The sequence below is a fragment of the Conger conger genome, chromosome 6, assembly GCF_963514075.1.
Source record: "Conger conger chromosome 6, fConCon1.1, whole genome shotgun sequence".
Taxonomy (NCBI): Eukaryota; Metazoa; Chordata; class Actinopteri; order Anguilliformes; family Congridae; genus Conger; species Conger conger.
The window spans coordinates 22,882,222-22,909,288 of NC_083765.1; the positions used below are offsets into that span (position 1 = coordinate 22,882,222).

The 27,067-nt window shown below is 46.6% G+C and overlaps 1 protein-coding gene across 1 annotated transcript in view; it reads right to left on the reverse strand.

The window, feature by feature from the left end:
• atrn (attractin) overlaps positions 1-27,067 on the reverse strand; it is a 136,209-nt gene that overhangs the window by 7,235 nt on the left and 101,907 nt on the right. The window contains exons 25-27 of the mRNA XM_061246648.1: positions 25,886-25,947; positions 17,242-17,320; positions 3,172-3,279 (exon numbers count right to left, since the gene is read on the reverse strand). Coding sequence (XP_061102632.1) covers positions 3,172-3,279; positions 17,242-17,320; positions 25,886-25,947 — 249 coding nt within the window. The remainder of the gene's footprint in view (positions 1-3,171; positions 3,280-17,241; positions 17,321-25,885; positions 25,948-27,067) is intronic.

Sequence of the window (27,067 nt, forward strand, 5' to 3'; positions counted from 1 at the left end):
CTGGATTGAAACTGGCAAACGGGGACACAGGCAGTGTCACTGGTGAGAAGCAGCCTCAAATGTCAGCTACATGAGTGGTAACAGCTCCCCATTGTGGAGAATCTTCAGCCTGTTGTGAGCGAGCGAGCGTGTGTGTGTTTGTAGGCAGGTGTTATGTATCTCTGATAACAAAAACACAGAGCAATACATTCCTGCAGTAGTCATTTGACATTAAGTTTTCCATCATTAATTAGCATCCGTCTATCTTGTTGATTGAAAATTAGTTTCTCTGAACTATAAAATCCAGCACAAAAAGCCTTCCTGCCCTGGAAAAATAAATTAATAAAACATGCTTTCAGAAGCCAACATCCACCCCTCCCTCAGCCCCCCACCCCTGTCCGCGCAGTCTCTCACAGGGCTCTTAGTGGAGATAAGGAAACGCTCCTGCAGCATATTTACGGCCCGGCACCTTCCGGATGCCCACACTCGTCTATTCCGCGGAAAGGCAGAACAGAGCATCATTTGTTCTTGGAGGAAAAAAAATAATAACCGCGCGTCTCTTCAAGCGAAAATGACAAACACAGCCCAGGGGGACTGCAGAAGCCCGGTGATGTCATTAGCTTGTCACTCAGAATAAGACTTTGACCCAGCGGGGGAATGCACAGGCCCCCCCCTCCCCTTGGGTGAATCCGCTGTGAGAACAGGCTGCTCTCAGCGCCGTTGTGTGGGATGAAGAGTTCTCGCCATGTCGGTTGAGGCTTTCTGCTTTATCCCAAAGACGCCACACACTATACCCCCCCCCAAAAAAAACGGCGACTGCAGAGCCCCTCCTGCCCGCTCTCCACCCCCCGACTTAGAACAAGAAGGAGGTGGCGAAATGTAATTATTTTGATTGTTTATTCCTAATGTTCTCTCAAGGTAAAAGGAGAGCTTTCATCCTCTCTTCTTCTCTCCTCTCGGCTCTGTCGTTCCTTTAGAAGTGCCTGAATGACGTTTCTCAGCCAACGTCTTTTGTTCCAAACACCCCCGCCGTGGATTATCAGAACCCAGCAGACAGACTCACAGAGCTCTGCTACACTTAACCTTCAGAACTGCACTGCCCATTCAGACAGGAAGTCAGTCTGCTCCTATGAGTGTCAGAATGAGGCTCTGGTGAAGCCCTTATGTCTCAATGTGCTGACTTTGGATTGTACACCCTACCCTGCGATTATTTTCATTTGTGTTTGTTTGCATAGAAAGTATAGAATGAAACCATATCTATGATGGATTGAGCTAAAGATTGGATTGACTTTTGGTCTGAATTGATGCAGCGATTGAACAGAATTTAGGATGGAAGCGAATTCAGGATTGTATTGAATACTGGATTGGAGGACTGAATTGAATTTAGGACTGAATCTGGTTTTACAACTGGATTGAATTTAGGACTGAATTTGGATTTCAATAGAAAAAAGAATAACCTGATTGGGTAACCGCCTTACGCGTGTCTGAGCATCCTATTGGGTAACCGCCTAGTGAGTGTCTGAGCATCCGATTGGGTAAATGCCGTACGCGTGTGTGAGCCCCCTGATTTCACTTTCGGGCACTGCTCAGGTTTCTACCAAAGGTACTGATAACTACAAGCCCCATACAACAATCACACGTGGACTACAACTCCCATATACCTGCAGCCAGGAAGTTCCTTCCTGATGAGACAGTATGGAAGCCTAAGGGTACAGCTGTGGACACTCCATCTTAACACGGCCTGATTGCAATCAGCTGGGGGGTGGGTGTGGGGTGGGGGATCTAAATTGGATCTGAGCTCTTGGGCTTTTTCGGTTTTCAGCAGGGGGTGCGGGGCTGAAGATAGGGAGGGTTGGGTATCTATTCCTCTCACACTATAACACAACCCTGAGATCAGATAAGCAGCAGGCTTCTACATGTGTAAATAGAGTGAGAGAGAGACGGGGAGAGGATAGAAATTGAGGAGAAAGAATGAGAGAAATGGAGTAGTAGAGTAGAAGGAGAGAATAGATAGTAAAAAGAGATTGAAGAGAGAGTGAAGGGACAGAGACAGAGTGAAAGGGACAGAGAGGGAGGGAGGGAGAGTGGAGCTGTGAGCTAGAGCAGGCACAGAGTGACACAGGGCCCTTTTTGCTCCGGGACTCTATTAGCAGCTCTTGCCCAAATCCCGTTACCCGGAACCGGAACGCCATTGCCCCGGGCAACGGGATCAGCTTCCTGTGCCTTCGACGGGAAACGCCTTATATAGAATTCCCCCCCCCCCAGTGTGTGCAGCTCAAGTAACATACAGATATAACACACCGACCGCAAACCTGAGCAGTATCCTGTTGACAGCTAACCTTGTTAGTCTAAGTCTCAATCGCATAGCCACAACAAAGAGCCATCATCTTTCCGGAACTTTCCGTTCTTTCACAGACATCTCAGGAACAACACCTGATGCAGGTAGAAGGTGGATTCTCAGGTCAGGTTCAGGTGAATACATACAGGTGCGATTTCACTCTCTGTGCAGTTAAAGATCACATTTACTGAACTTCGCTTTGGTTGGAACGGTGATCGTGCAATGCCTGACACACACTCCCAGCCATGCAGCAAAAGCAAGGAAGAACTGAAGCAGTTTCCTGTTCCTATCACAAATATCCATGTTAACTCTTTCAGCCCCAATAATTACTGTAAAATCCAAAGATCTCTAATACCATTTCAACTAATCAAAATGACTGCTAGGACTATTGTTTTGAGCCCCAATTAAAACCCTACTAAATGTTCTCCACACTCACACACACTCTCATGCTCACAGACGCTCACACACACGCTCACACACACGCTCACACACACGCTCACACACACGCTCACACACACGCACACACACACGCTCACACACACGCTCACACACACGCTCACACACGCGCTCACACACGCGCTCACACACGCGCTCACACACGCGCTCACACACGCGCTCACACACGCGCTCACACACGCGCTCACACACGCGCTCACACACACGCTCACACACACGCTCACACACACGCTCACACACACGCTCACACACACGCACACACACACGCTCACACACACGCTCACACACACTCGGCAGATCACATGGACATCCGAAGCCACAAAAAAGGAGGTCTGTTGGAGGATTACAGGTGAAGCCCCGACACCTCGTTTGCCACGCCCTCAAAGGTGGCATCTTACCTTGACGTTCCCTCCAATCAGGTCAGGCGGCTCTTCTTCGGTTTCCATGGCAACGTTGATGGTGGCGAAGGGGCGGCTGGCCATCTGCTGCATCTCGCGGAGGAGTTGCTACAGAGAGGAGGAAGAGGAAGATGAAGAGGGGGGAGTTTGCTGACATTGCTCATCACTGTGACTCTTCGACACTAATTAGGTTTCCATCCAAATGTTTCGCAAATGTTGAGCGAATCTCATGAAAGTCTGCAAAAGAAAATGCGAATAGGACTGTTCCCATCAGTTAGGTGAATATTCTGAAGAGAACACAATAAGATGATGTCATCAAAGAGTGCCAGCTGGGGCCAGCTGCCCAATAGGGCCTTCTGGAGCAGAAACATGTGACATAGGCGACCATCTCATAATTTATTCTAAAAAATCTGCTTCCATCATGTCTTCTCTTTATCGATAGGGCAACTCATCCACTTCAGCCAAGCTTAAAAACTTTTTGGCAACTCTCTCTCTCACTCACACTCACTCAAACACACACACACACATGCCTCAGAGACTGACTCATAAACGACTTAATGTGCGGCTGTGACTAACATATGCAGCGCATAATTAAGTCGGTAAAAGTGTATAATAAATTAAGTCTGTGTTGACTAACTGCACTCCGTGTTTAGGTTACATTCAGAGTTGGGCACAATTACGCAGTGACCCTTCCTCCCAAATAAACACGCAGCTAGTACACTACTATTAGAGACAGAGACTCAACACATTACTGTGAGTAATCAGGGAATAATCTCAGTGAGAGCGGCTCATGATCCCGTATCTGTCTGCGTTCGGCTGCCAGATGGTGTGTGCATTCCCCTTCTGCAGCAACCATCTTAGACCCCCCCGATCCCCCACCTGCCACTGCAACTCACTCACTTCAGCACACAGCTCCTTCTGCACACCTCTCCACTTCCATCCCATTCCCTCATCACCCTCCCTCCCTCCCTCTCCTGCGTTCTCTCTCCCCCACTTCTCCGTAATCACATGCTTCTCTTCACATCCTGTCTTTTTCCGCTTTCACAATATTCTGCTAAAGGAGAAAACATGTTCTTCATTATTCTAACAACATAAACACCTACATAGGCACCCCTGCACAGACACACCTGCGCACACACGCACACACACCTATGCACACACGCACCTGCAAAAACACACACACACACACCCGCACACATTCACCTGCAACCACACACAAATACACACCCACACACACCTGCACACACCTGCACACACACACACACACACACACACACACACACACACAGCTGCACCTGCAAACACACACACACACACGCACACACGCTCCCGCACACATGCACCTACAAACACACACAAATACACACTGACACACAGACACACACACCCAAATACACACATGCACCTGCAAACACACACAAGCAGACACATGCATGCAAACCCACAACCTACATTCACCTCCTGCACATGCACACGTGCACACGCTGTAAAAAAGAATTTGTCACTACACTTCGTTTCCACTGCGATCTCACAACATCACAGCACAATCTCACAACAAGTCTCTCTCTCTCTCTCCCTGTTCTTCTCACTCCATCAGTGTCTCTCTTTCTCTGCAGTCTCTCCTGCTCTTCCACACAGATCAGCTGCTCCCTCTACAGGCAGCAGAGGGAACAGCGCTCCTGTGCTCGGCAGGGCAAACAGGAGGCACCGGCGCCGAGCAGAAACTGCACCGCTACGGAAAACCAACTACAGCGATACAGCGATGCAGCCGCAACAGAACTACATCAGCAACCCGCGCGCGGGTGTGCGCTAGAATGAGCCTGCTACGATGTCATGGCGGATTCACAGAAATAGTGACGTGTTTATTAATGAATATGATTTCAGCACTGAAGCGTAACTAGTGTAAAATCCCTCTCGACCTTATACCTTATTAACCAATCAAAATGACTGCTATACTATCGCTTTGAGGCATTATTAAAACCCTTCCTAATTCTCTGAACTTTCTCCATTTTCTCAACCAAAGCCAAAAGCTCTCAGGATTGGGGTGGAGCTATTTTATATTGGGTTTAGGACTGAAAGAATGAATAAATATAGATTAAATAAAAACAACATGGCATCGCATAACAAAAGGGGTGGGGGGGAATAGAAATAAATAACAAAAAGCAGATTTCTGAAAGGCAGATTTCAAAAGTTTTTCCACACACACTCGTTCACACTCGGAGGAAAGAAAGTTTTTAGGCAAAGTGAAAAGGATTTCTGAACTATGCCTTAGAATGATCTCATCCATGAACTCGAGTATCTGATGAAACGATTAACATGGCTGACAGCTACATGTAGCCTGGCAAGCAATAACCCAGGCTATATAGAATATTGTGACAGGAGAATAATGGGAAATATACCAACTGTACACCTTCCTGACTCACTGGTTTCAAAACAGGCATGGCCGTCAACACCCCGTTTTCAACCGCAGTCAGACACGTTAATGCTGCAGATTTCTACGGCTAACGTGAACTACAAAACATGGCTTTCCCAGCTCATTTTCAAAGACCCTTAGTTTTTATGAGGGATTTAGAGCCCTTCCCTACAGTATGTTTGTGTCAGGAGGTAATTAACAAACGTAGGTCATTTTCTCAGCACTTCAGAGCTACAGCTGAGGCACGCGCTAAGGAGGACATGGAGGACCAACAGAAAAAGGAGACCAGACTCGGCTGAGATTTATATTTTTTAAATGTCACATGTTCTCGTTGTGACGTGTAATGGATTTATAGCCGAATGACAGACTGATACTTCAAGATTCCAAATCTCTGCTTATCTCATTTTCGACAAATCTAATCTGATGCAGTTTTTTTTCTTCTCTGCAAAATTCTGTAAAATTGAGAAGTGCGTGATGATATCCCCTGTGCCACAGCGAGTCACATTTCAGGCACCATTACTCATGGTGTTCTGAACTACAAAACTGAACTACAAAATTTGGCTTCCCAGCTCATTTTCAAAAACCCTTAATTTCCATTTTTATTACGGATTTAGGGTCCTTGTCTGTGATGAACTGGCACAAAATGGGAATGAAAACCTGGAGTGGGGGAAACAGTGCTTTCTGGGTAACACTTTACAATATGGTTCCATGAATTGGCATGAACTAATGTAGTTGTTAACTACTTCTGAGAATCTGTACAGCTCTGCTAATGTATTTGCACATCATTAATTCATGTTAACAACTGCATTAGTCACTGCCAATTCATATTGGAAAGAAAAAGTCAGTTAATGTATTTGTTAATGGTTAACTAATGTAATGTATAAATATCATGTAACAAATACATTAACTAATGAAAAGTTCATTTCATGGTTAATTAATGTATTTGCCCATAATGAATTCATGTAAACAACTACATTAGTTAATGCCAATTCATGAACCTTATTGTAGTGTGACTATTCCTGCCTGGCTTAAGGGCCCGTTGCCCGTAAAAGACCTGGCTCATTAACCGAGTCATCGCCGAGAGTCTACGCCCTCTTATTGACGTCCGCCGGCCGGACCAGACCATGCAGATCCCCTAATCCCGGCGTCAGGAATAACGGACCTGGGAGCTAATCCACTCCACAGCAGCAGGACCGCAGGGGGAAAAACACAGATGTTCTCTTTATTACCCAGATGGTCTACTCACGTGTTCCTGCTGTTCACTGTACGTACGTACTTACTTACTTACTCCAGAGCGGGGGGGAACAAAGAGAGACAAGACAGCCGTGGAGTAACCTTACTTACTGAATACACAAGATGAACTCCCACCAAACATGGAACACACACACACATGCATGCATACAGACACACACGCAAACACTCTCAGTGGAGAAATGCCTAAATCACATAATAGCAGCAGCCCTTAATGGCCACTCCACTCTGCCCAGCCCCCCAACCACTCAGTCAGGAGTCTGCTGTTGACGTCCGCACATCACGGGCAGGCACCGGAGAGGGGGAGCAGGGAGGAAACAAGCCCGTCCCTGCCGGGTAAACAGGAGACAGGAGCATCGTCTCATTCTGGATTCCACCTGACGAAGACATGATGACCCCTTCATTTCACCTCCACTTTAACCTGCTCATCACTGCTCTCTCTGTCAGAGTGAACGTGTGTGTGTGTGTGTGTGCGTGTGTGTGCGTGCATGTACGTGTGTGTGTGAGCGTGTGTGAGAGCGTGTGAGAGAGGGAGTGTGTGTGTGTGTGTGTGTGTGGGTGTGTGTGTGTGTGTGTGTGTGAGAGTGTGAGTGAGTGTGTGTGCATGTGTGCGTATTTGCGTGAGAGTGTGGCTGTGAGAGGGTGTGTGTGTGTGTGTGTGTGTGTGTGTGTGTGTGTGTGTTCAGCGTGCGTGTCATGAGCGAGAGCACACCTGAGACTGCACGTGTACCAGTCTGCGTCATAGCGTGCTGGTAGACGCAGAGAGAGGTGTTGTGGAACGCACAGCGCGGAATATCATTGGTTATTTATGGACGCGCCCGAACAGAAAGGCTCTCAGCGTTCTCAGCCATGTCCACAGTTCGGAGAGAGGGAGAGAGCGAGGGAAGAGCCGACATCGCGGCGACAGAAACACGCAGTAGCGTCACGAGGATCGACCTCTCCCCATCTGCCACTTATGAAATTGACATTCTCTTGAAAGAGCAAGGACATTTTCTTTGGAACTCAGAGCTTAAAGAACCAGTGGCTGACCACATTCACTCCACAGGACAGAGAAGGATAAGCCCCTCCCACTGAGCCAGCTTCCTGTTACTCCTACACACCATCAAGGGAGTCTCTCCCTGTCACCGAGTCTCTCCCTGTCCCAGAGGGAGTCTCTCCCTGTCGGGTGCCTTAGGCCTTAGGCCCTCGTAGCGGGAGGTTACTACACTGTCAACCATCCTGACAAATCCTCCATAAAACACTCCAAATACATTCTGACTTCATTTTTGATTCGATTGACTGTGTCAGGACGCAGTGACACAGACTGTGAGAATGTTCTGTGTTAGCTGGGCGGGCACTGCAAAATAAAAAGGTGGTTAAATAAACTGATTTCATAGCCTGGTACAAAATCAACCTTACTGAACAGTCTTCTCAAGACCAGTCATCTGCACATAAATACAGCTCAGCACTGATTCCCAAGCACAGTGGTACACACTGATAAGCAGTCTGGTCACAGAGCGAAAAGATGCGATTCAAAACCATTTCAATTTCACCCCCTGGGTTCTAGGAGTGATCAGTACTTGGCCAAAACGGCACTAGCAGTATAGCAGTGCTAGCAGCATAACCACACTAGCAACACAACCGTGCTAGCAGCATAACCACACTAACAACACAACCGTGCTGGCAGCATAACCACGCTAGCAACACAACCGCGCTGGCAGCATAACCACACTAACAACACAACCATGCTGGCAGCATAACCACACTAACAACACAACTGTGCTGGCAGCATAACCACACTAACAACACAACCGTGCTAGCAGCATAACCACACTAACAACACAACCGTGCTAGCAGCATAACCACACTACCAACACAACCACACTAGCAACACAACAGTGCTAGCAACACAACCGTGCTAGCAGCATAACCACACTAGCAACACAACCGTGCTAGCAGCATAACCACACTAGCAACACAACCGTGCTAGCAGCATAACCACACTAGCAACACAACCATGCTAGCAGCATAACCACACTAGCAACACAACCGTGCTAGCAGCATAACCACACTAGCAACACAACCGTGCTAGCAGTATAACCACACTAGCAACACAACCGTGCTAGCAGCATAACCACACTACCAACACAACCACACTAGCAACACAACAGTGCTAGCAGCATAACCACACTAGCAACACAACCGTGCTAGCAGCATAACCACAATAGCAACACAACCGTGCTAGCAGCATAACCACACTAGCAACACAACCGTGCTAGCAGCATAACCACACTAGCAACACAACCACACTAGCAACACAACAGTGCTAGCAGCATAACCACACTAGCAACACAACCGTGCTAGCAGCATAACCACAATAGCAACACAACCGTGCAAGCAGCATAGCCGTGCTAACAGCCCGGTTACCACAGATTGCGGCTGGAAGAAAGACAAGAGACGTGACGTCAGACGCTCAACGAGTCATGCGGTTAAACAAGGCTGCCTGTCACTGCTACACACACGGTCCTTCGCCATCGAAACGCGGGGCATCGGTCATGTGACCAGGCGGAAAAGCCACCAAAGCGTTGATGCTCTCATGAACAGTCGCACCACCCTCACTTAAATAATCACCTCAGTTTAATGGTTATAATGTTCGCTGGAATTCTGTGGATGTGCAGGGGACTGTTCATCACTGATTCTTTCATCCATTTCAGTTAAATAATCTTCGGGACACAACAGGGAAAATGAGTAAAAAAACGATCCAAGTGCGAATGAGTGTAAATAATTTCTTTGGGGCACGGCGAAATGCAGACACATTTATTGATGGAGTGAAATCTATTTTACACCATATTTCAACAAATGCCATTCCAAACTGTTTATACCACACACCTTCTAAATTGTTATGATATGATAATCTGAACGCAATATCACCTCACCACTGGTTTAGCCCATATAGCCGGTGAAATTATCACAGTAGTAACAGCAGCAGTACTGGTGCATTTTATTGACAGAGAATTTGAAAACTAATTTGAAAGTACATCAACATTGCATCAAAGGCAGTGTGAGTACATCATTACAGAGGAAAAATAAACAAATGCAGCCAAAGAAGGTGGTCACTGCTCAACTCACAAGACATTTAAAAGACTGTGTGTGTGTGTGTGTGTGTGCGTGTGCGTGTGCGTGTGCGTGTGCGTGCGTGCGTGCGTGCGTGCGCGCGCGCGCACTCTGTGTTTGAGCAGACAAGCACAAACACATCTAAACATTCCAAATATGGACAAAAACACATGCATAATTATTACAACCGTTTTAGATGTAAGATCACAAAGATGCAATTAGAATGTTCTTAGAATTACAATGTACTACTTACTCACTAAACGAACAATCTAAGGCTGATTTAACAAACACAACTGCTACCAAACCAGAACACAGACGCTTGAAGAAACATTCAGGAAAAAAAAAAAAACCTGCTCTTAAAAGGGTTAAAAGTAGAAATCGGCTTTAGACATCCCAGATTAACTCTCATTCATCAGCATTAGAAGCAAATGAAGACTCTTGCACGTGCCTGCCCACACGCACACGCACCCCCCCTTCCTTTCCCATGGCCCCAGTATACGCAGGCCTCTCTGAGCGCACGTACAGCGCTAATCTGTGAGGGCTAGCCAGGCTTGTCAGGAGAATCAGGTCTGTGTCACGTTCTGCCCTAATCAATGGAACAGTCAACAGGATATGGCAACCAGACCCACAGGACCTCCGGCACTCTACAGGGAGAGAAGCTGAGGCAGCAAATCAGCTCCTCCAACGGCCTGCCTGCTCTATAACAGTTTCAGCTGCATACAGGAAACCAGCCTGTTTCAGCTCTGTACAGAAAACCAGCCTGATTCAGCGTCATACAGTAAACCAGCCTGATTCAGCTACATACAGGAAAAAAGAAGCCCAGTTTTGGCTGCTTGGTATGGACACATCGGTCAGATCACGTTCATTGCGCTAACGTGAGCGTGAATTAAACGAGGCGATGGGGTTGGAGCAAGGATGACTGTGAGGGTCAGGGCAGTCAATTATCCAACCCACAGCCAAGGAGGATGGGAGGACGGGGGTGATACTCACTGCTGCACCAGCACAGAACCCAAACTACCCCCCTCTGCCCCAATGGGTAGCATGACTCTGCGACAGGGGGCCACATGGCTCAGGCAGTAAGAGCAGTCGTCTGGCAGTCGGAGGGTTGCCGGTTAGATCCCTCGCCTGGGCTGTGTCGAAGTGTTCCTGAGCAAGACACCTAACCCCCAAATGCTCCTGACGAGCTGGTCGGGGCCTTGCATGGCAGCCAATCGCCGTTGGTGTGTGAGTGTGTGTATGAATGGGTGAATGGAGAAGCATCAATTGTACAGCGCTTTGGATAAAGGAGCTATATAAATGCCTGCCATTTACCGCTACCATACATTTCTTCTATTAAATTCGAGAGGCTCTGACACGCTAATACTACTGACGTCACTACTACACCTATTGGCTCTCATTAATCGCTGTTCAAAGTATCCAATCAACACAGGAGGGTGGGGCCCCAATGTTCTGTGTGACTGCTTCCATTGCCTCTCTCTCAGACACACCCCTAGGGTGTACCTAAAAGCCTAGTTCCTAACTTAACATAACATAACGACAAGAACCATTCGGCCCAGTAATGCTCACTGCTCTTGAAAACCCCCCGCGTTTCTGCCTCCACTACATGTGTACCATCAAGAAACCGGCATCCCGTGATCACCGAATCACAAGCACTAGAATGCGTCTCAGCCAGGCAGGGGGTTAGGGGGTTAAGGATCTGATGCACACAGTCAGCTTTGAAGAACAGAAGAACATAATCCACGGGGAGACCAGGGGCTGCTGACCTGACAAAAAAACTCAATAATGAACACGGGAGGGAGGGGTCAGCTCGCAGCCCTGTGCTCACCTCGTTAAGAGAGCCACTAATAAAGCTGGGCCCTTTGAATGTGTTTTGAGGGAGAGATGAGGGAGTCACGCTCTCCATCCCTCCCCCAAAAAGCTAAAAAAGTCTGTAACAGTGCCTCAGAGAGAAACCAAAGCTGAGGTGTGGTCAGATTTTACACTCCGACCATATCACAATTATTTAGCCGATGCTTTTATCAGCGACTTACTGTTGATTAGACTAAGCAGGGGACAATCCCCCCAGGTGCAATGTGGGGGCCTTGCTCAAGACAACCAAAGACTCCTGCCATCAAGAAGAACAGCACAAGGAAGGAACGTGCACGTCATCTGGTGGATCTACAGTAATACCTATGGTAACTTCAGACCGTGTTGTATTAGCCTCTTCTGCCTGAGTCATACAGGAATTAGGGGAACCAGGGAAACGGTGAATTAGTGTGTTATGGAGCTGGGCTCAGTCGAAAGCTGGAGGCCATGATTACAGCAGAGTGCGATCCCAATTCTCTCCCCATGGCCTTGACTCCAATCACAGCTCCACCAAGCCTCCACCGTGGATCAAAGACAGACGCTTGGAAGCAATTATGCAAAATGAAACATAATTGCTCTTGATTAGACTGGCTCCCATCCAGTGAGGTTTGCACAGTTTTAATTTATACAATATTATCTACCCACACTGCAGGGTGCGGGCGAAATTGGTTCAGGTTAAGCGTCTTCGAGTCGACATTTCACGTTTATTGTCCTTCAAAGGCCCATATAGATCTCCACACCGCAGCAGCAGACAACTCTAAACAGGAGCCAGAAATATAAAATAAAGACAGTATATTAAAAAACAAAACGCCTAAAGATAAAAGTCAGGCTTTGTTAAAATGTTTGATTCCAGTAGGAATGACGCAATATCGCCTAACAGACCATAAACATCTTAACTTCATCCTACAGCCCTGTTCCTGAAATCACAGTTTTTCACCCGCCCTTTACCTGGGAGTCAGGTGTCAGAAGACAGCCTGGTCAATCAGTAGCGCTAATTGTTCAGTAAATTACTAAAAGAAAAGTCAACCCGGGCTGGATTTGGATTCGAGGGCCAGATTTGATGATGGCTGCTCTACATTATAAAGCTAAAAACATGCCGTGTGTGAAAAGCTAGCTCTCTCTCTCTCTCAGACCTGCTATTGGACCAGACACTGTATCAGACAGAGCACCCACAGTGTTGTACATAGTAAAGGCCCGCACGCATCAGTGGTCTCTTTCTGGTTTTAGTATCTAAAGCACCAGAAAACATTCGCAAAGAGCAGTGAGTTCCCCCCCCCCCCCTAAAGGTCCCTAACCCCACCCCCAGAGCTCAATTCCCCCTCCACCTCATGCGGTCACCTCTGTGTTAACATGGACAGTGACGAAAGCGTAGCTTAAGTGGACAGAATACAATAGGTAAACCGGCAGATTACGTGGGCTAAGAGATGTATATTTACCAACGTCATCCGATAATTATGCAAAAATATATGTCATGTCCTGTGGGAAATCGTTTTAGAAACAGCTTGCAGAAATATCAGTTTGGTCCTAGAACACGCATACTTTGACCAAATGAAAAGCTACAGGATGATATGAAGAGCTGAAAAACAGCCTTTAAAGGGCCTTTAAAGTGTACATAAGGGAAAGAAAGCCAACCTCGGGGGACTGTGGTTAAAACCGTCCCTCTTTTAGACAGGGTGGGGAAACAGATCCCATAGAGACAGGTCTGTGTAGCCTTTAGATCCTCATCCTGATTCACGCAGATAAGACAGCTGGAGAAACCAGAGGGGGCGACTGAAAGCCCAATAAATAATTATTTCATGACAATTAACTACAAGTCTGAAATGTCTAACTGTACAATATCCTTGACCATGGCTCGGGTACATGACTGGGACCCAGAAGGTTGGTGGTTCAAGCCCCAGGGTAGCCACTATACGATCTGCATTGCTGTTGGGCCCTTGAGCAACGCTCTTAACCCCACATTGCTCCGGGGGGGGGGGGGGGGGGATTGGTCCCTGCTTAGTCTAATTAACTGTATATCACTTTGGAAAAAAAGGGTCAGCTAAACAATTTATTATAAACTATGATGAGAAACGTGTATAAAAAAATGTAAAAATTTAAAACTGACTTGGAACAACGTGCGTGTAACTGTGTGCATACAGTATGTGAGTGAGTGAGACTGTGTGTGAGTGTGTGTGTATGAGCTGTGTGTGCATGCGATTGTGAGTGTATGTATGCTGCTGTGTGTCTGTGTGTGAGCAAGGGATTGCTTTTGTATGCCTGTGCACCTGTGTATGCCTGTGCATCCGTTTGTGTATGTGTGGATAAAAAGCACACTTCTCCAGAATGTGATATGCTCCGGGCTGGGTGTGGAGCCCCAGTGCAGCACAGATAAGGGGAGCGGAGAGAGAGCTGATTCACTGCAGGCCCCCGAGTTCACCCTGAGAAACACTAACACTCTCCTACTCCTCTCCACAGCAGCTGTATGACTGCAGCCTCACATTAATAAAAAGGCTTTATTAAAACATTAATAGCAAAAACAAGCAGCTGCTCCTTCTGGCCTCTTTAAGGAAATTACACTGCGGTGTGAAATCCACAGTCTGGGGTGGTAAACATTACAACGTGCTATAAAACGTTGCAAATCTTGATTATGCTAGAAGTTCTTCGCAGCTCGATCAGGTCAACAAAGGTCTGTAAAGTGACATCATACATACAGAGACACAACACTGTCCTTGCATTCTAGCTTTGGCCAGGACTGTGTTATTGCTGCTTTTGTTAATTTTGTTTTTGTTTTCCTCAACAGGGTCCAAGTTCTTATCTTTGCGGTCTCTTCTGGCACTTGGAACTGTACTTCCTTCTAGGGTTTTCAGCACACTTGTACCTGCTCATGCACTTTGTGTTGTATGTCACTCTGGATGAGAGCTTCTGCTAAATGCTTGTAATGTAATGTCATGTAAGTTTGTTTGCATTGCTTAAAGTAGACAAGTTTGACGTGTGTGCTATTGGCAAGGCTCAGAGTGACAGCTTCTTAACATATGTGTTTGTGTGTGTGTGTGTGTGTGTGTGTGTGTGCATGTGGGTGTGTGTATGTGTGCGTGTGTATGTGTTTGTGTGTGTGGGTGGGTGTGTGTATGTGTGCATGAGAGTGTGTGTGCGCATGTGAGTGTGGATGAGAGAGAGAGAGTGTGTGTGTGTGTGTGTGTGTGTGTGTGCGCGCATTTGTGTGCCTCTGTGTGTGTGTGTGTATGTGTGAGTGTGCATCTGTGTGTGTGTGTGTGTGTGTGTGTGCGCGCGAGTGAGAGAGAGAGAGAGAGAGTGCATGTGATTGCGTGTGAGTGTGTGCATGTGTCACTGGATTCACTCCCTCAGGCTCTGTGTGTTATATTTGCTATATTTGCTATATTTGTTATATTTATATATATCCAGGGTGTTAGAATGATACTTATATCACCTGAGAGTCTATTATTTCTATATTTCCTCCAAGTCTGAAAATTTTCAATGTCACAGACATCACGTCTTTCACACAACATTTAAACACAATTAGTGGGCGTAAAAAAAAAAAGGATGGAAAATGAGAAACCACTGTGCTTAAATAACCAGGTGTGACGGCTCAGTTGTCACGCTCTTTATTCATCGGCAGGTATGGAAAGTTCAAGGTGGCGTCTGGTTGTCATGGTGACACCAATTAGCCCGCCAGCTGGGGCCTCTGGCAGCGACGGGAATAAAATTGTGATATGGATGGCCTTCATCGCTCTCTCACTCTCTCACTCTCTCACTCACCCCCCTCTCTCCGCTCTCCTGTCTCCTGTCTCCTCTCTCCTCTCCCCTCTCTCCTCTCCTCTCTCCTCTCTCCTCTCTCCTCTCTCCTCTCTCCCTGAGGGTCTCTGGGTAATCAGCCACAACTTTCCTGTTCCTGCCGCGAGGCTCGTTGAGAGGATAACTACAGCGCTAAAGCAGGAACTACACCACGGAGAGAGAGGGAGGGGGGAGAGACAGAGAAAGAGAGGGAGGGGGACAGAGACAGACAGAGAAAGAGAGAGAGAGAGACAGAGAGGGAGAGGGAGAGAGAGAGAGAGAGAGAGAGAGAGAGACAGAGATAGAGACAGACAGAGAGGGAGGGGGAGGGACACAGAGAGATAGAGAGAGGGAGAGAGAGACAGAGAGACCGAGAGGGAGGGGGAGGGACACAGAGAGACAGAGAGAGGGAGAGAGAGGGAGAGAGAGAGAGAGAGAGAGACAGACAGAGAGGGAGGGGACAGAGACAGAGAGATACAGAGGGGAGAGGGGGGATAGCGAGAGAGGTGAGAGGGAGAGAGAGAGAATCGCAGTGTAGTGTTTCCAATCACGACTGTCGGGCCAGCCCAAGGGAGATGTCACACCACACTTGTATAAATACTGCAAACAGGAACACTTTAGCACCACAGGAGCTGAAATAAAGAGATATTAAGAATGCCGAACCCCACCCCGCATCCCTCCAGACTCCGGCTGCGTGTCAGAGGAGACCGTCGGTCCACGGTGTGAATCAAATCGACAGTAGCTGACTGTCATTACATCCTTTGGAGATGTTATTCAATTTTTCGGTTTTCACTTCTCTCTTAAAAGAACCATCCCGACTTCAGGTTACGCTATCAGCAGGAGGTGAGGTCAGTTTCATTATGCTTCGGGAAGGGGATACCAGACAATGCCGTTACCCCCCAAAAAGGAGCAAGAAAGGAGGGTAACCACACCCCTCACCCCCGACCGACAGATGCTGACCACCCTCCGGGACAGGGAAGCATTCAAGACTTAAACTTTTTTCTGTTTGCCACAAACGTTAGCTTACATTCACCAACATACTCAAACTTTTTTCTGTTTGCCACAAACGTTAGCTTACATTCACCAACACACTCAAACTTTTTTCTGAATAGAAAAGATGAGCCTCAAACCATTGTTTGTTGTTGCTGCTGACAGCTATGTTGTAGGTACTACAAGGGACTTAATCATTTTCCTGTTGAACTCAATGGAAGAAACAACCCTTGAAGTAACTACTGTATATCTAGTAGCATCACAGGCTGGTTTGATACCTCGGACCCTTGATGACTTAAAGCCATTTAGCCAACAAATGTGTTCCATACTGTATCAGCATAATTTACTGCTGAATGTAGTCCCACCCCCAAATTCCCATAGAGATCCATTCACTTGTAGGGCAAGAAGATATACAGCATCACTTGTAAGACATATAAAAACTGCTGTAATGTAAACAACATGGTGAAACCAAAAGGTATAACAACATGGTTTAATGAAAGCTGAGAATCTGCACTTGAATTGTTTGATTACAAACAGTGCAAATGAAATATTAATCAAAAAAGCCAGAAACGTTAGACTGGTAACTGTAGATAACTGAGAAAGGCGGGGTTATGTGTCAACAGTAAACATCACTGCTAAGACCGGCCCCTCTCTCCACTGACACCCTCAGCCAGGGGGATTATGGGGAAGGGGGTGTGACAACTCACCTCCCGTCGCCGTGACGCCCAGCAGCTCTGTTTGATCTTCCACACCACGGCGGCTACGAGCAGCAGGGACAGGAAACAGCTGCGGAGAGAGAGGGAGGAGTCAGGTAGCCCACAGACCAACAACACGACAAGGAGAGAGAGTCAGAAGACAGTGCACTGACCAATCACACAGCAAAGAGAGAGGGAGGAGTCAGGTAGTGCAGAGACCAATAACATGACAAGGACAGAGAGGGAGGAGCCAGTCAGCATGTGGACCAATCACACCCCAATGAGAGTGAAAGGGAGGAGTCAGGTCAATGTGCTGACCAATCACATGCCAGATATGGGGAGGAGCCAGCCAGGAAACCAATCAAACACTAAAGACAGCAACGGACAGATTGCAGGAAGGACACTGCTCTGCTCATCCACATCTCTGACTCTGCATTAAACACTCAAATTTACACCTGAGAAAAATTCTCCCCTACCATTTTTGAAAAGTTGAGCAGAATAAATGAAAGAATTCAATGTACAAATGAGAGGCAGAATAGATGCGTCCCTATTCTTTTGTTCGGAAGCCGTTCCAAGCCTGTCAAAAGCACAGCCCAGGGGCGCGAAAAAGGCGAAGGTGGTGATAACTCTCTGCAGCAGGAGGGTGACAGATGTTCACTTCTGGAAATGTTCAAACTGAAACAGACAGTGCAGCGAAGAGCCAGAATGGAGGTGCTGAAGCACACACAAGATCCAAAATGGAAGAGCTGTTGTGTCTGATCTGAGCCAGTGCAGTGGACCGAACAGCCGGAATGGAGGCACTGATGCGCACTGAAGATCCGAAATGGAAGGGCTGCAGTGTCTGATCTGAGCAAGTGGAGTAGACCGAAGAGCCAGAATGGAGGTACTGAAGCACACTGTTGAGCCAAAATTGAACTGTCGTGGAATGAAGGGAGGCATTGGAGTGCACAGGAGAGCCAGAATGGAGCTGCTCACGCTTCAGTCTCTACTGTTCAGGGTGATTTCAGGAAAATCATTTTATATTAGACACATGGTATATCCTGCTGGATCTCTGCTAAAACGACTGCATTATTCTGTATTTTTTACAGAAACGACTGTAACTGCAGCCTGAAGAATGACCAATGACTGTTGAGTCCATGTGAACTGAGGCTGAATATGAAATAACAAAACCTGAAAGCCATGACTGTTTTCACACAATTTCTCCCAGTAAGTCATAAAGGAAGCTACAGCCAAGGTCCAAGCACCCCCCGCCCACCACCACCCATCTATTTGCCCTCACCTCTTCCCTTCTTTTCACATTTTCACAGCACATATTTTTACAGGTGAAGAGAGGTGACTGCATCCCTGCGTCAAACACACAAGGCTAGCAGCCGCAGACTAGCTTCGTTCTAATCTCGGTAGATCTCACTTGAATTTCAGCACGGCTCTGAAGCTAATGACTGCTATTCACTCATTCACGTGGCCCTGTGAAATGGCACGCGCTGGGAATGAGGGTGGGGTGGGGGTGTTTGAAGGGGGGCTGGGAGTGCGGGTTCTCACAAAAGTGGAAACGACTGCATTTAAAACGGTTCACATACCTTACACTAAAGCACCCTTACTGACTCAGCACCCTTGCACCGACATGAATAAACCCACAGAAACACAGACACACAGCCAGAGAAACGCACGCACCCAGAGCGCTGGGTTTGCAATGAGTGCTTTAGAATATTAAAGACACGCAGCTCCGATCTCGGAGTGTGTTATCAGCGTTATATAACCGTTTGTTTTTCGCATGATCATTTCAGCCAAACTGAAAGAGTGTTGTTTTCCTTGGTTTAGGAACAAATTCTCACTTCTCCAGTGTTTCTACATTTTCTTGTTTGAGGAAAACTCGTGGAGGACTGCACTGTGCCAGGATGAATACGGAGGCGCTTTGGAGTACTTTTTTAAAATCACCCTGTGAAAACTGCCCTATTTGGGAGAGCCCTTGACACCCCGCATATCCAACCCCCTCCCATACAGAGTTCAGTTTGGATTTTTAATTAATTAGCAAAAACTTGTTTTCACTTGGCCATCATGGGTTATTGAGTGTAGGCGATGTGGGCAATTTTATCCATTTCAAATTAAATCGACAACACAATAAAGTGTGCAACAAAAAAAAAGTGAAGGGGTCTGAATACGTTCTGAAGCCTCTGTATAGATATTGGGAAACAAGTGGTGAGTTTCTCACCTTTGACAGGGAAAGGCTCCACTGTTAGACACGGCCCTCAGTAAGGATGCTTTCACAGGGGAGTTTAGCAGGACTAAGACAGCAGCACGCTTGTGTTTAGCAGTGACTCCAGAACCAAGCTGGTGTGTGTCGCTCTGTTAAAAACAGCAGATTTACACCCGACTGGATGCCTCAGCCCAAGCTGAATTTCAGACCGCGGTGCATCCTGGGATACGGTTCTCTAATGAGAGAACCGGGGAGGGGAGGTGTGACTTCTCTGGCGGAAAGGTCTGAAGGCTCGGAGCAACACGAGTCTGAGCAGAGCGCACACCAGGAGCGACAGGAGGAGAGGAGGAGGAGGGAGAGGAAGAGTGGAGGAAGAGGAAGATGAGGAGGAGGAAGGTCAGTCCCAGGGCCATCTGAGGACAAAACCCGCTGCCACTTCACTCCAGTGAGAGCGCCAGAGATTCCCGACTGATCCCACCCCTGATCCTCTCCAGGCCGCAGGGCTCAGTGTGTTCCAGTTCTGAGGATGTTCTCCTTCAGCGCAAAGCCTCCATCTTTTCATTTGTGTTTTTTCAGGAGTTAATGCAAGACAGAACCAAATGGTGGAATTTATAGATACGGTGATCAAAGCTATCCCATGCTGCTCTCCTGCTCAGGTAGAGCTCAAACGCTCGCGATAGTCAGAGGGAAAAAGTACAACGACTGTCTGTCACCGTGTCATGGATTTCTCTCTGCTGCACTTGTCATGAGTGCGTCTGTCAGCCCCAATGTCAAACCATGCTGCTCGTAACCCAGCGTGAGCCGTGCGCTCTCCCAATGTCAAACCACGCTGCTCGTAACCCAGCGTGAGTCTGCTCAAACACTGCCACGCCCTGCTGGGGACGTCTGTGAAGAGCCATTACCTGCTTCACAACACACACTCTCACACTCATACACACTCACTACACACACTCACACTCATACACACTCACTACACACACTCACACTCATACACACTCACTACACTCTCACACTCATACACACTCACTACACACTCTCACACTCATACACACTCTCACACTCATACACACTCACTACACACTCTCACACTCATACACACTCACTACACACTCACACGCATACACACTCACTACACACACACTCACACTCATACACACTGACTACACACTCTCACACTCATACACACTCACTACACACACTCACACTCATACACACTGACTACACACACTCACACTCATACACACTTACTACACACACACACTCATAACTCACTACACACACACACACACTCATAACTCACTACACACACTCATACACACTCAATACACACACTCGCACTCATACACACTCACTACACACACTCGCACTCATACACACTCACTATACACACACACACACTCATAACTCACTACACACATCTTATAGTGGCTACACCGGGATTAGAACCACCGACCTTGCGTGTCCCAGTCCTTTACCTTAACCACTACGCTACAGGCCGGCCCACACACACTCATAAGTCACTACACACACTTACACTCACACTCATAACTCATAACTCACTACACACACACACACACACAGACACATGCACACACACTCATAACTCACTACACACACAAACACACACACACAAACACTTAGTCATCTCACACTCACACATATATGTATGGACACACAAGCAACAAACACGCACACACAAACAGGCACAGAACGCGCACACACAGCGACACCCAAAGGCACACGCACACCCCCACAAACACGCCACACACGCCCCACACACACGCCACACACACACGCCACACACACACGCCACACACACACACACCCTTGTGCATATGCCTACCCAACACCCATATGCCATTTGTTTACATGAATGCAGCTGAAGGCTTTTGATCCCATCAAAGGTTTGCTGTTCCCTCATCTCTGTGGAGCTGCTGTTTCTTGCCGCCTCACAATCCTGCAACGCTAATTACCCGAACCACATTATGCAAAACTATGCGTGGAAAAAGTGCTCAAGCAAAACATCCAGACCAGCACTGCTCCACTGAGATAAACAGGACCACCAGAAAGGCCAGAGCAGGATACTCAGATAAACAAGCATCTGCCAAAATGAACGCAGTTAACCCCCTCTTAAATATGAAGGTAAACGGCCGGATTGAACTCTCCAGCGCCGAGCCAGTGCAGGTTACTCATGCCTCCATAGCCGCATGGGTTTATTCAATTGGAAGCATTCGCTCTTTTCTGTTTTCAAGGTAATGCAGTATCCAGCCAGCAATATGATGAGATAATGCGTAGTGTGCTCCTGTCTGTTGCTAGGCGATCAATACTGGCTGTACTAGATCGGAGGGCGTCTGCAGGGCTCTGTCCTTGGGCAGATTCACTTTTCATCTCCTGCTTCAATGGGAAAATCACCTTGGTGTTATGAGGCACAGTGAGGTAATAACTGGATTTTTGGGACATCCTTTCGTTACCTAAAAGACGCTAGTGCAGAAGCACTCACTGAATACATGTATATTTGCAAAGTTAATACTTCAGTCCACAGAGCCAAACACAGAGGCAGAGAGTCTACTTATTTAGGATTTGGAGATAACGTTGGGTCAAAGGTCAAGTCAGGTGTCTGCATGAGTGAGTGAGTGAGTGGGTGTGTGTGTGTGTGTGTGTGTGCGTGCGAGAGAGAGAGAGTGAATTGGTCTGAGTGTGAGTGTGTGTGCATGCTTGTATGAGACTGCGCATGAGCGATGTGAAGTTTCTCTGAAGTTTTCCAACTTTTAATTCAGACTCTATGACATCACCATGACAACACTACACCCCTTTCCTGGTCCTGCTCCGAACATTAAGCTGCAGGATGGCATAGAAGCTGGTCTCTGAGGCAGCCATTTTAGGACATCATCATACTGTACACGCTCACAGGTTTTTTGAGTGTCAGACGAGGACATACACACTCCCCTAGTTTCTTTTGTTGCAATTACAAGAAGTAAACAGTAAAACAGTAAAAAGACAAGGATTTCACTAGGAAGTTTAATGTACATTTAGCAGAAATAAAATAAAATCTCCTCTGGATGTAGCACTGAGCATCTGAAACTCCAGCTGGAATGACATTCGAATGGGCAAGGGAAAGTGCCGTCCTGAACATGAACCCAAAGCTGAAGACCTGGCTCACTGCGTGTGACAAAATGAATCATTTATACCTACAACGCGCTCCCAGAAAACTTACAAAAAGCCCAAAAAACCAAATTCATTCTACTCGCCATGGCATAGATTATGAGCACAAAGAACTCTAATTCTATAAAAAGTGTCTTTCAAAACCGGAGACAGATTTAAAATGAGTTACAGACTGGCACACCGAGAGTGACATTTAAAGATATGAGACATCACAGATATATTTTATTATTAATATTTATAGCTTCAAAAAGACTATTTTCCCCCCTGCCTCCAGACAAGGTGTGTGTGACTTTACATCTTGACAATGTTTTTCTCAGCTGTGTCTCTATTCTCAATGATCCCGTCATCTCCACAGGAGTGAAGACAATAGATATTGGGCTGATCTCTATCTACCGAGCAACAACTGTTATTTCAACATCTTTTGATGGGATTCTGTCTCACCCAACAGCAGGTAAGCTAAGGTAAGCCTGTCGCTTCACCTCAATATTTACTGACAGAGTCATTTTCGATGCAGAGCCTACCAATCTACAGCAGCACACTAGAACTGCATTTTATTTACATTATCATACACAAGGGATAAGATAATATTGCCTTTACACACATTCAAATGGTAGTAAATAAGAATTTGGTGTTTAAATTGGTTAGTGATAGTCACTGGGTTGTTTACTATACAGCGTATTTCTTGTACAAGATCTTTCTTGAACTTGCTTCACCTTGTAGTTCTGGTTGCTAAGCAACAAAGTTTTGAAAGAGCAACTATGGGTTCAGACTCGAGCTGGGCTATTAGCTAAAACTGATTCAATATAGATTTTATACCAGGAAAGGGAAGTAAAATCAGTGTGTTATAGACCAGGCTTTTGGAAAGGCTGAAATGGCCAAACTTTAACCGAAAAACCAAGCTCAATGGACACAATATAAAAGCCTTGTGGTATGTCAGTGTCACTTATACAGAAAACAGGCCTTTTCTCCATATAAACCCTTCATTCATCATCCGAGACATTCCCTCCGCTCTGCGTCTAACCCCAGGTCAGCACATTCACCAAGCTGTTCATCTCTTCAGTTTAATGACATTTCCATTGTTTCGGATCTCTATTTCTATTGGTTCATCGTCTGTTCATTTTTTTCCCATTTTACCACCAGTATCACAGGTAAAGTGGAATTCAAGTCCAGTGTTCCGTGTTAAAACACAGGCCCATACAGGTATTAGTATTAATATTAATATAATTATTATTATTATTAATATTATTATTATTATTATTATTATACTTATTATTATTATTATTATTGTTGTTATTGCTGTAATTATGTAGCAGTAGTAGTAATAGCACGACTATAATGAGAAGTACAATATGACTAGTAGCAGTTTAAGACCAGGTCAGGGAGGGCACGCAGTTCAATCTGTAGGGTGGCGGACTGCCAAATCCAAGTACAAACCCCCCACTATGGTCCTCTCTGTACTGTGATCTGTGATCCCATCTCTATCTGTAACCTTCTCCGCTTTCCTTGTCTGAATAAGAAGGGAAAAACCTGACGGTCTGCCCTCTGTTCAGAAAGAGAGGAGATGAAATCAATCTGCGGTATTTCTGAAAAGTGCACATCATCCGGTCAGAAAACCTGATGAGGTTCACCTCATGGAAATGTCCTGCTGTATATCAAGTGGAAAAAATGCGCTCAGCCAGAGGTAAAGATCCTGCCGGCTGCAAAACCACACACCGCTTTCACATTCGCCAAACACTGCAGGTGAGTATTCAAAATCAATTTTCCGGCTTTAACGGCGTATTCAAAAAAACAAAGAATGAGAAATGCTCAGTGTCAAATCGCAGTTGAGAGAATGCATTAAATAAGCGCTGAAAACCCTGCTGTGTGTGCGCGTGTGTGTGTGTGTGTGCGTGGGTGTGCTGCGCGTGTGTGTGAGCTGCGTGTGTGTGAGCTGTGTGTGCGTGTGCGTGGGTGTGTGTGTGTGTGTGTAGGGGTGTGTGGGTGTGCTGTGCTTGTGTGTGTGTGTGTGTGTGTGTGTGTGTGTATGGGTGCGTGTGTGTGTGTGTGTGTGTGTGTGTGTAGGGGTGTGTGGGTGTGCTGTGCTTGTGTGTGTGTGTGTGTGTGTATGGGTGCGTGTGTGTGTGTGTGTGTGTGTGTGTGTGTGTGTGTGTGTGTGCGTCTGTGTGTGTGTATGGGTGTGTGTGTGTGTGTATGGGTGTGTATGGGTGTGTGCGTGTGTGTATGGGTGTGTATGGGTGTGTGCGTGTGTGTATGGGTGTGCTGTGCTTGTGGGTGTGCTTGTACGTGTTTGTGCGTATGTCTGTGTGTGCGTGTATTAGAGACAGACTAGCGCCAGAATTATTCAATTATTCACTCCAACCCCCCCTCCCCAACATAAGAAACGCAACTCGGATGTATCACAGCCTTGGGGCAGACACAAAACAAACACCCAACACTCCTGCCATGAGATATACATTTAGAGTAAGCCCTGTCAGAGAAATGATTAAAGACTACAGCAGGATTAACTTAATGGGATGGGGGTTTTTTTACAGAGAAGTAGAGGCTTTTTTTCTATGAAGGTAAGAGGAGTTTTTCTATTAGTCCCTGGAGACAAGGTGAATAGAATGGGGAGGCCAAAGTAACAGAGCACCGGTTTCTCCCACAGTCCAGGCAGAACTTTATCCAGCACATCTTTTAAATATACTGTATATGTTTCCTGTACGCACTTTGCTTACTCAAGCTAAAATGAAGGAAAAGCAACTTCCTGAAACTACAAATCCCATATCCCTCTGGGGTTGCCTTCAGAGGAGGTGGTGGGGGAGATTAGGGAGAAGGGGAGGGGTTCAGAAGAACGGGCGCTGATGGGAGGATACGGGAGTGTTGGTGAGGGAGTGGGTGGATATCTCTGCATCCTGATTCAGGGCTCCGTTCTAAATGAGGCTGGTTCCTGGATCAATAACACATCCCAGCCTTTTCTACAGGACAGCTGGGGTCAGAGCCTGCTGGTATTCATAGACCATATCTCTCTCTCTCATCTACACACACACACACACACACACACACACATATAAACCATCTCCATCTCATTTACACCCACACACACACACACACACACACACACACATAAACCATCTCCATCTCATCTACACACACACACACACACACACACACACACAGAAACCATCACCATCTCATATACACACACACACACAAACATAAACCATCACCATCTCATCCACACACACACACACACACACACACACACACACAAACCCCCACCATCTCATCTACACACATACACACACTGTAGAAGAGTCTTACCTGAAGAACGTGACAAAGAACTGCACCAGGTCCATGAAGTTACTGTGCTGGGAGAAGGCGATCTAGTAGAGGAGAGAGAGACAGAGACACGGTTATTGGTTTGGGGAGGAGAGTGAAGAAGTGTAAACACCCAACGTTAGTGCTACATTCACTATGAGAGAGGACCTAAGGTCATACCTGTACCTGCTCACCTGTTCCTATAGAGCAGGGCTGCCCAGTCCTGTTCCTGGAGACCTACAGTCCAACACACCTTCATTTCAACCCTAGTTCGGCACACCTGATTCTACTATTGAGAGAATGAGTTGTTGAATGAGGTGTGCTTTGCACTCCAGGGTTGGAGTGAAAACCTACAGGATGGTAGATCACCAGGATCAGGGTTGGCCATCCCTGCTATAAATGACAACCTGTACTGGATTTTGTCAATGACTTCACTGGCTCTAAATAATGCTAAAAGCCCTCAACATAAGCACTATGAAGCATTTAACAATAACCATGTCACATCCCTTGAAACCTGGTGGTTATAACCTGGTAATTACACTAATGCACAAAGCAGTCTACATTAGACTCATTTTAAGTAAAGTGCAATTGAACTGCAAATAACCTCAATATCTAATTTCTAATATTCTCTCTCAGTGAATCACTGCCAGGGAATCACTCCAGGTCCCAGAAGGAGCTAGAATTACCAATATTCCTTTGCTTTTATATTCCTTTGTTTATTTTATATTATTTTTCAGAGCTATTGTTTCCAAGCCTAACTGCGGGCCAGGAGGCTGCAGTGGTCAGCAAGCTCCCCCAGAGTGCTCCAGGCCGCAGGGATTCTGGGATTGTTTCATGGAGACACAGGCTGCGTTTGCTGAACAGCACAGAATGGTGGAGAAGACTTCAGTGCTTGGAGAGACTGCGGAAATCCCACTGACAGTCTGAAGGGACGGTGTTGCCAACAAGGTGCAGGGGTGTTTTTGGCAATACCGTTTCAGCACACAGTAACTAAAGAGTCCAAAGCAGAGGTGGAAATGGATATGTGACTAAACATGCTTATGCTCTGGTGAACTGGCCATTTATCAATCAGTTCAGATCATGTGACCAATCACGTATGGACACTTTCAGGACCTGTGACCAATCACGTGTGGACACTTTCAGGACCTGTGACCAATCACGTGTGGACATCTTCATGGCCTGAGA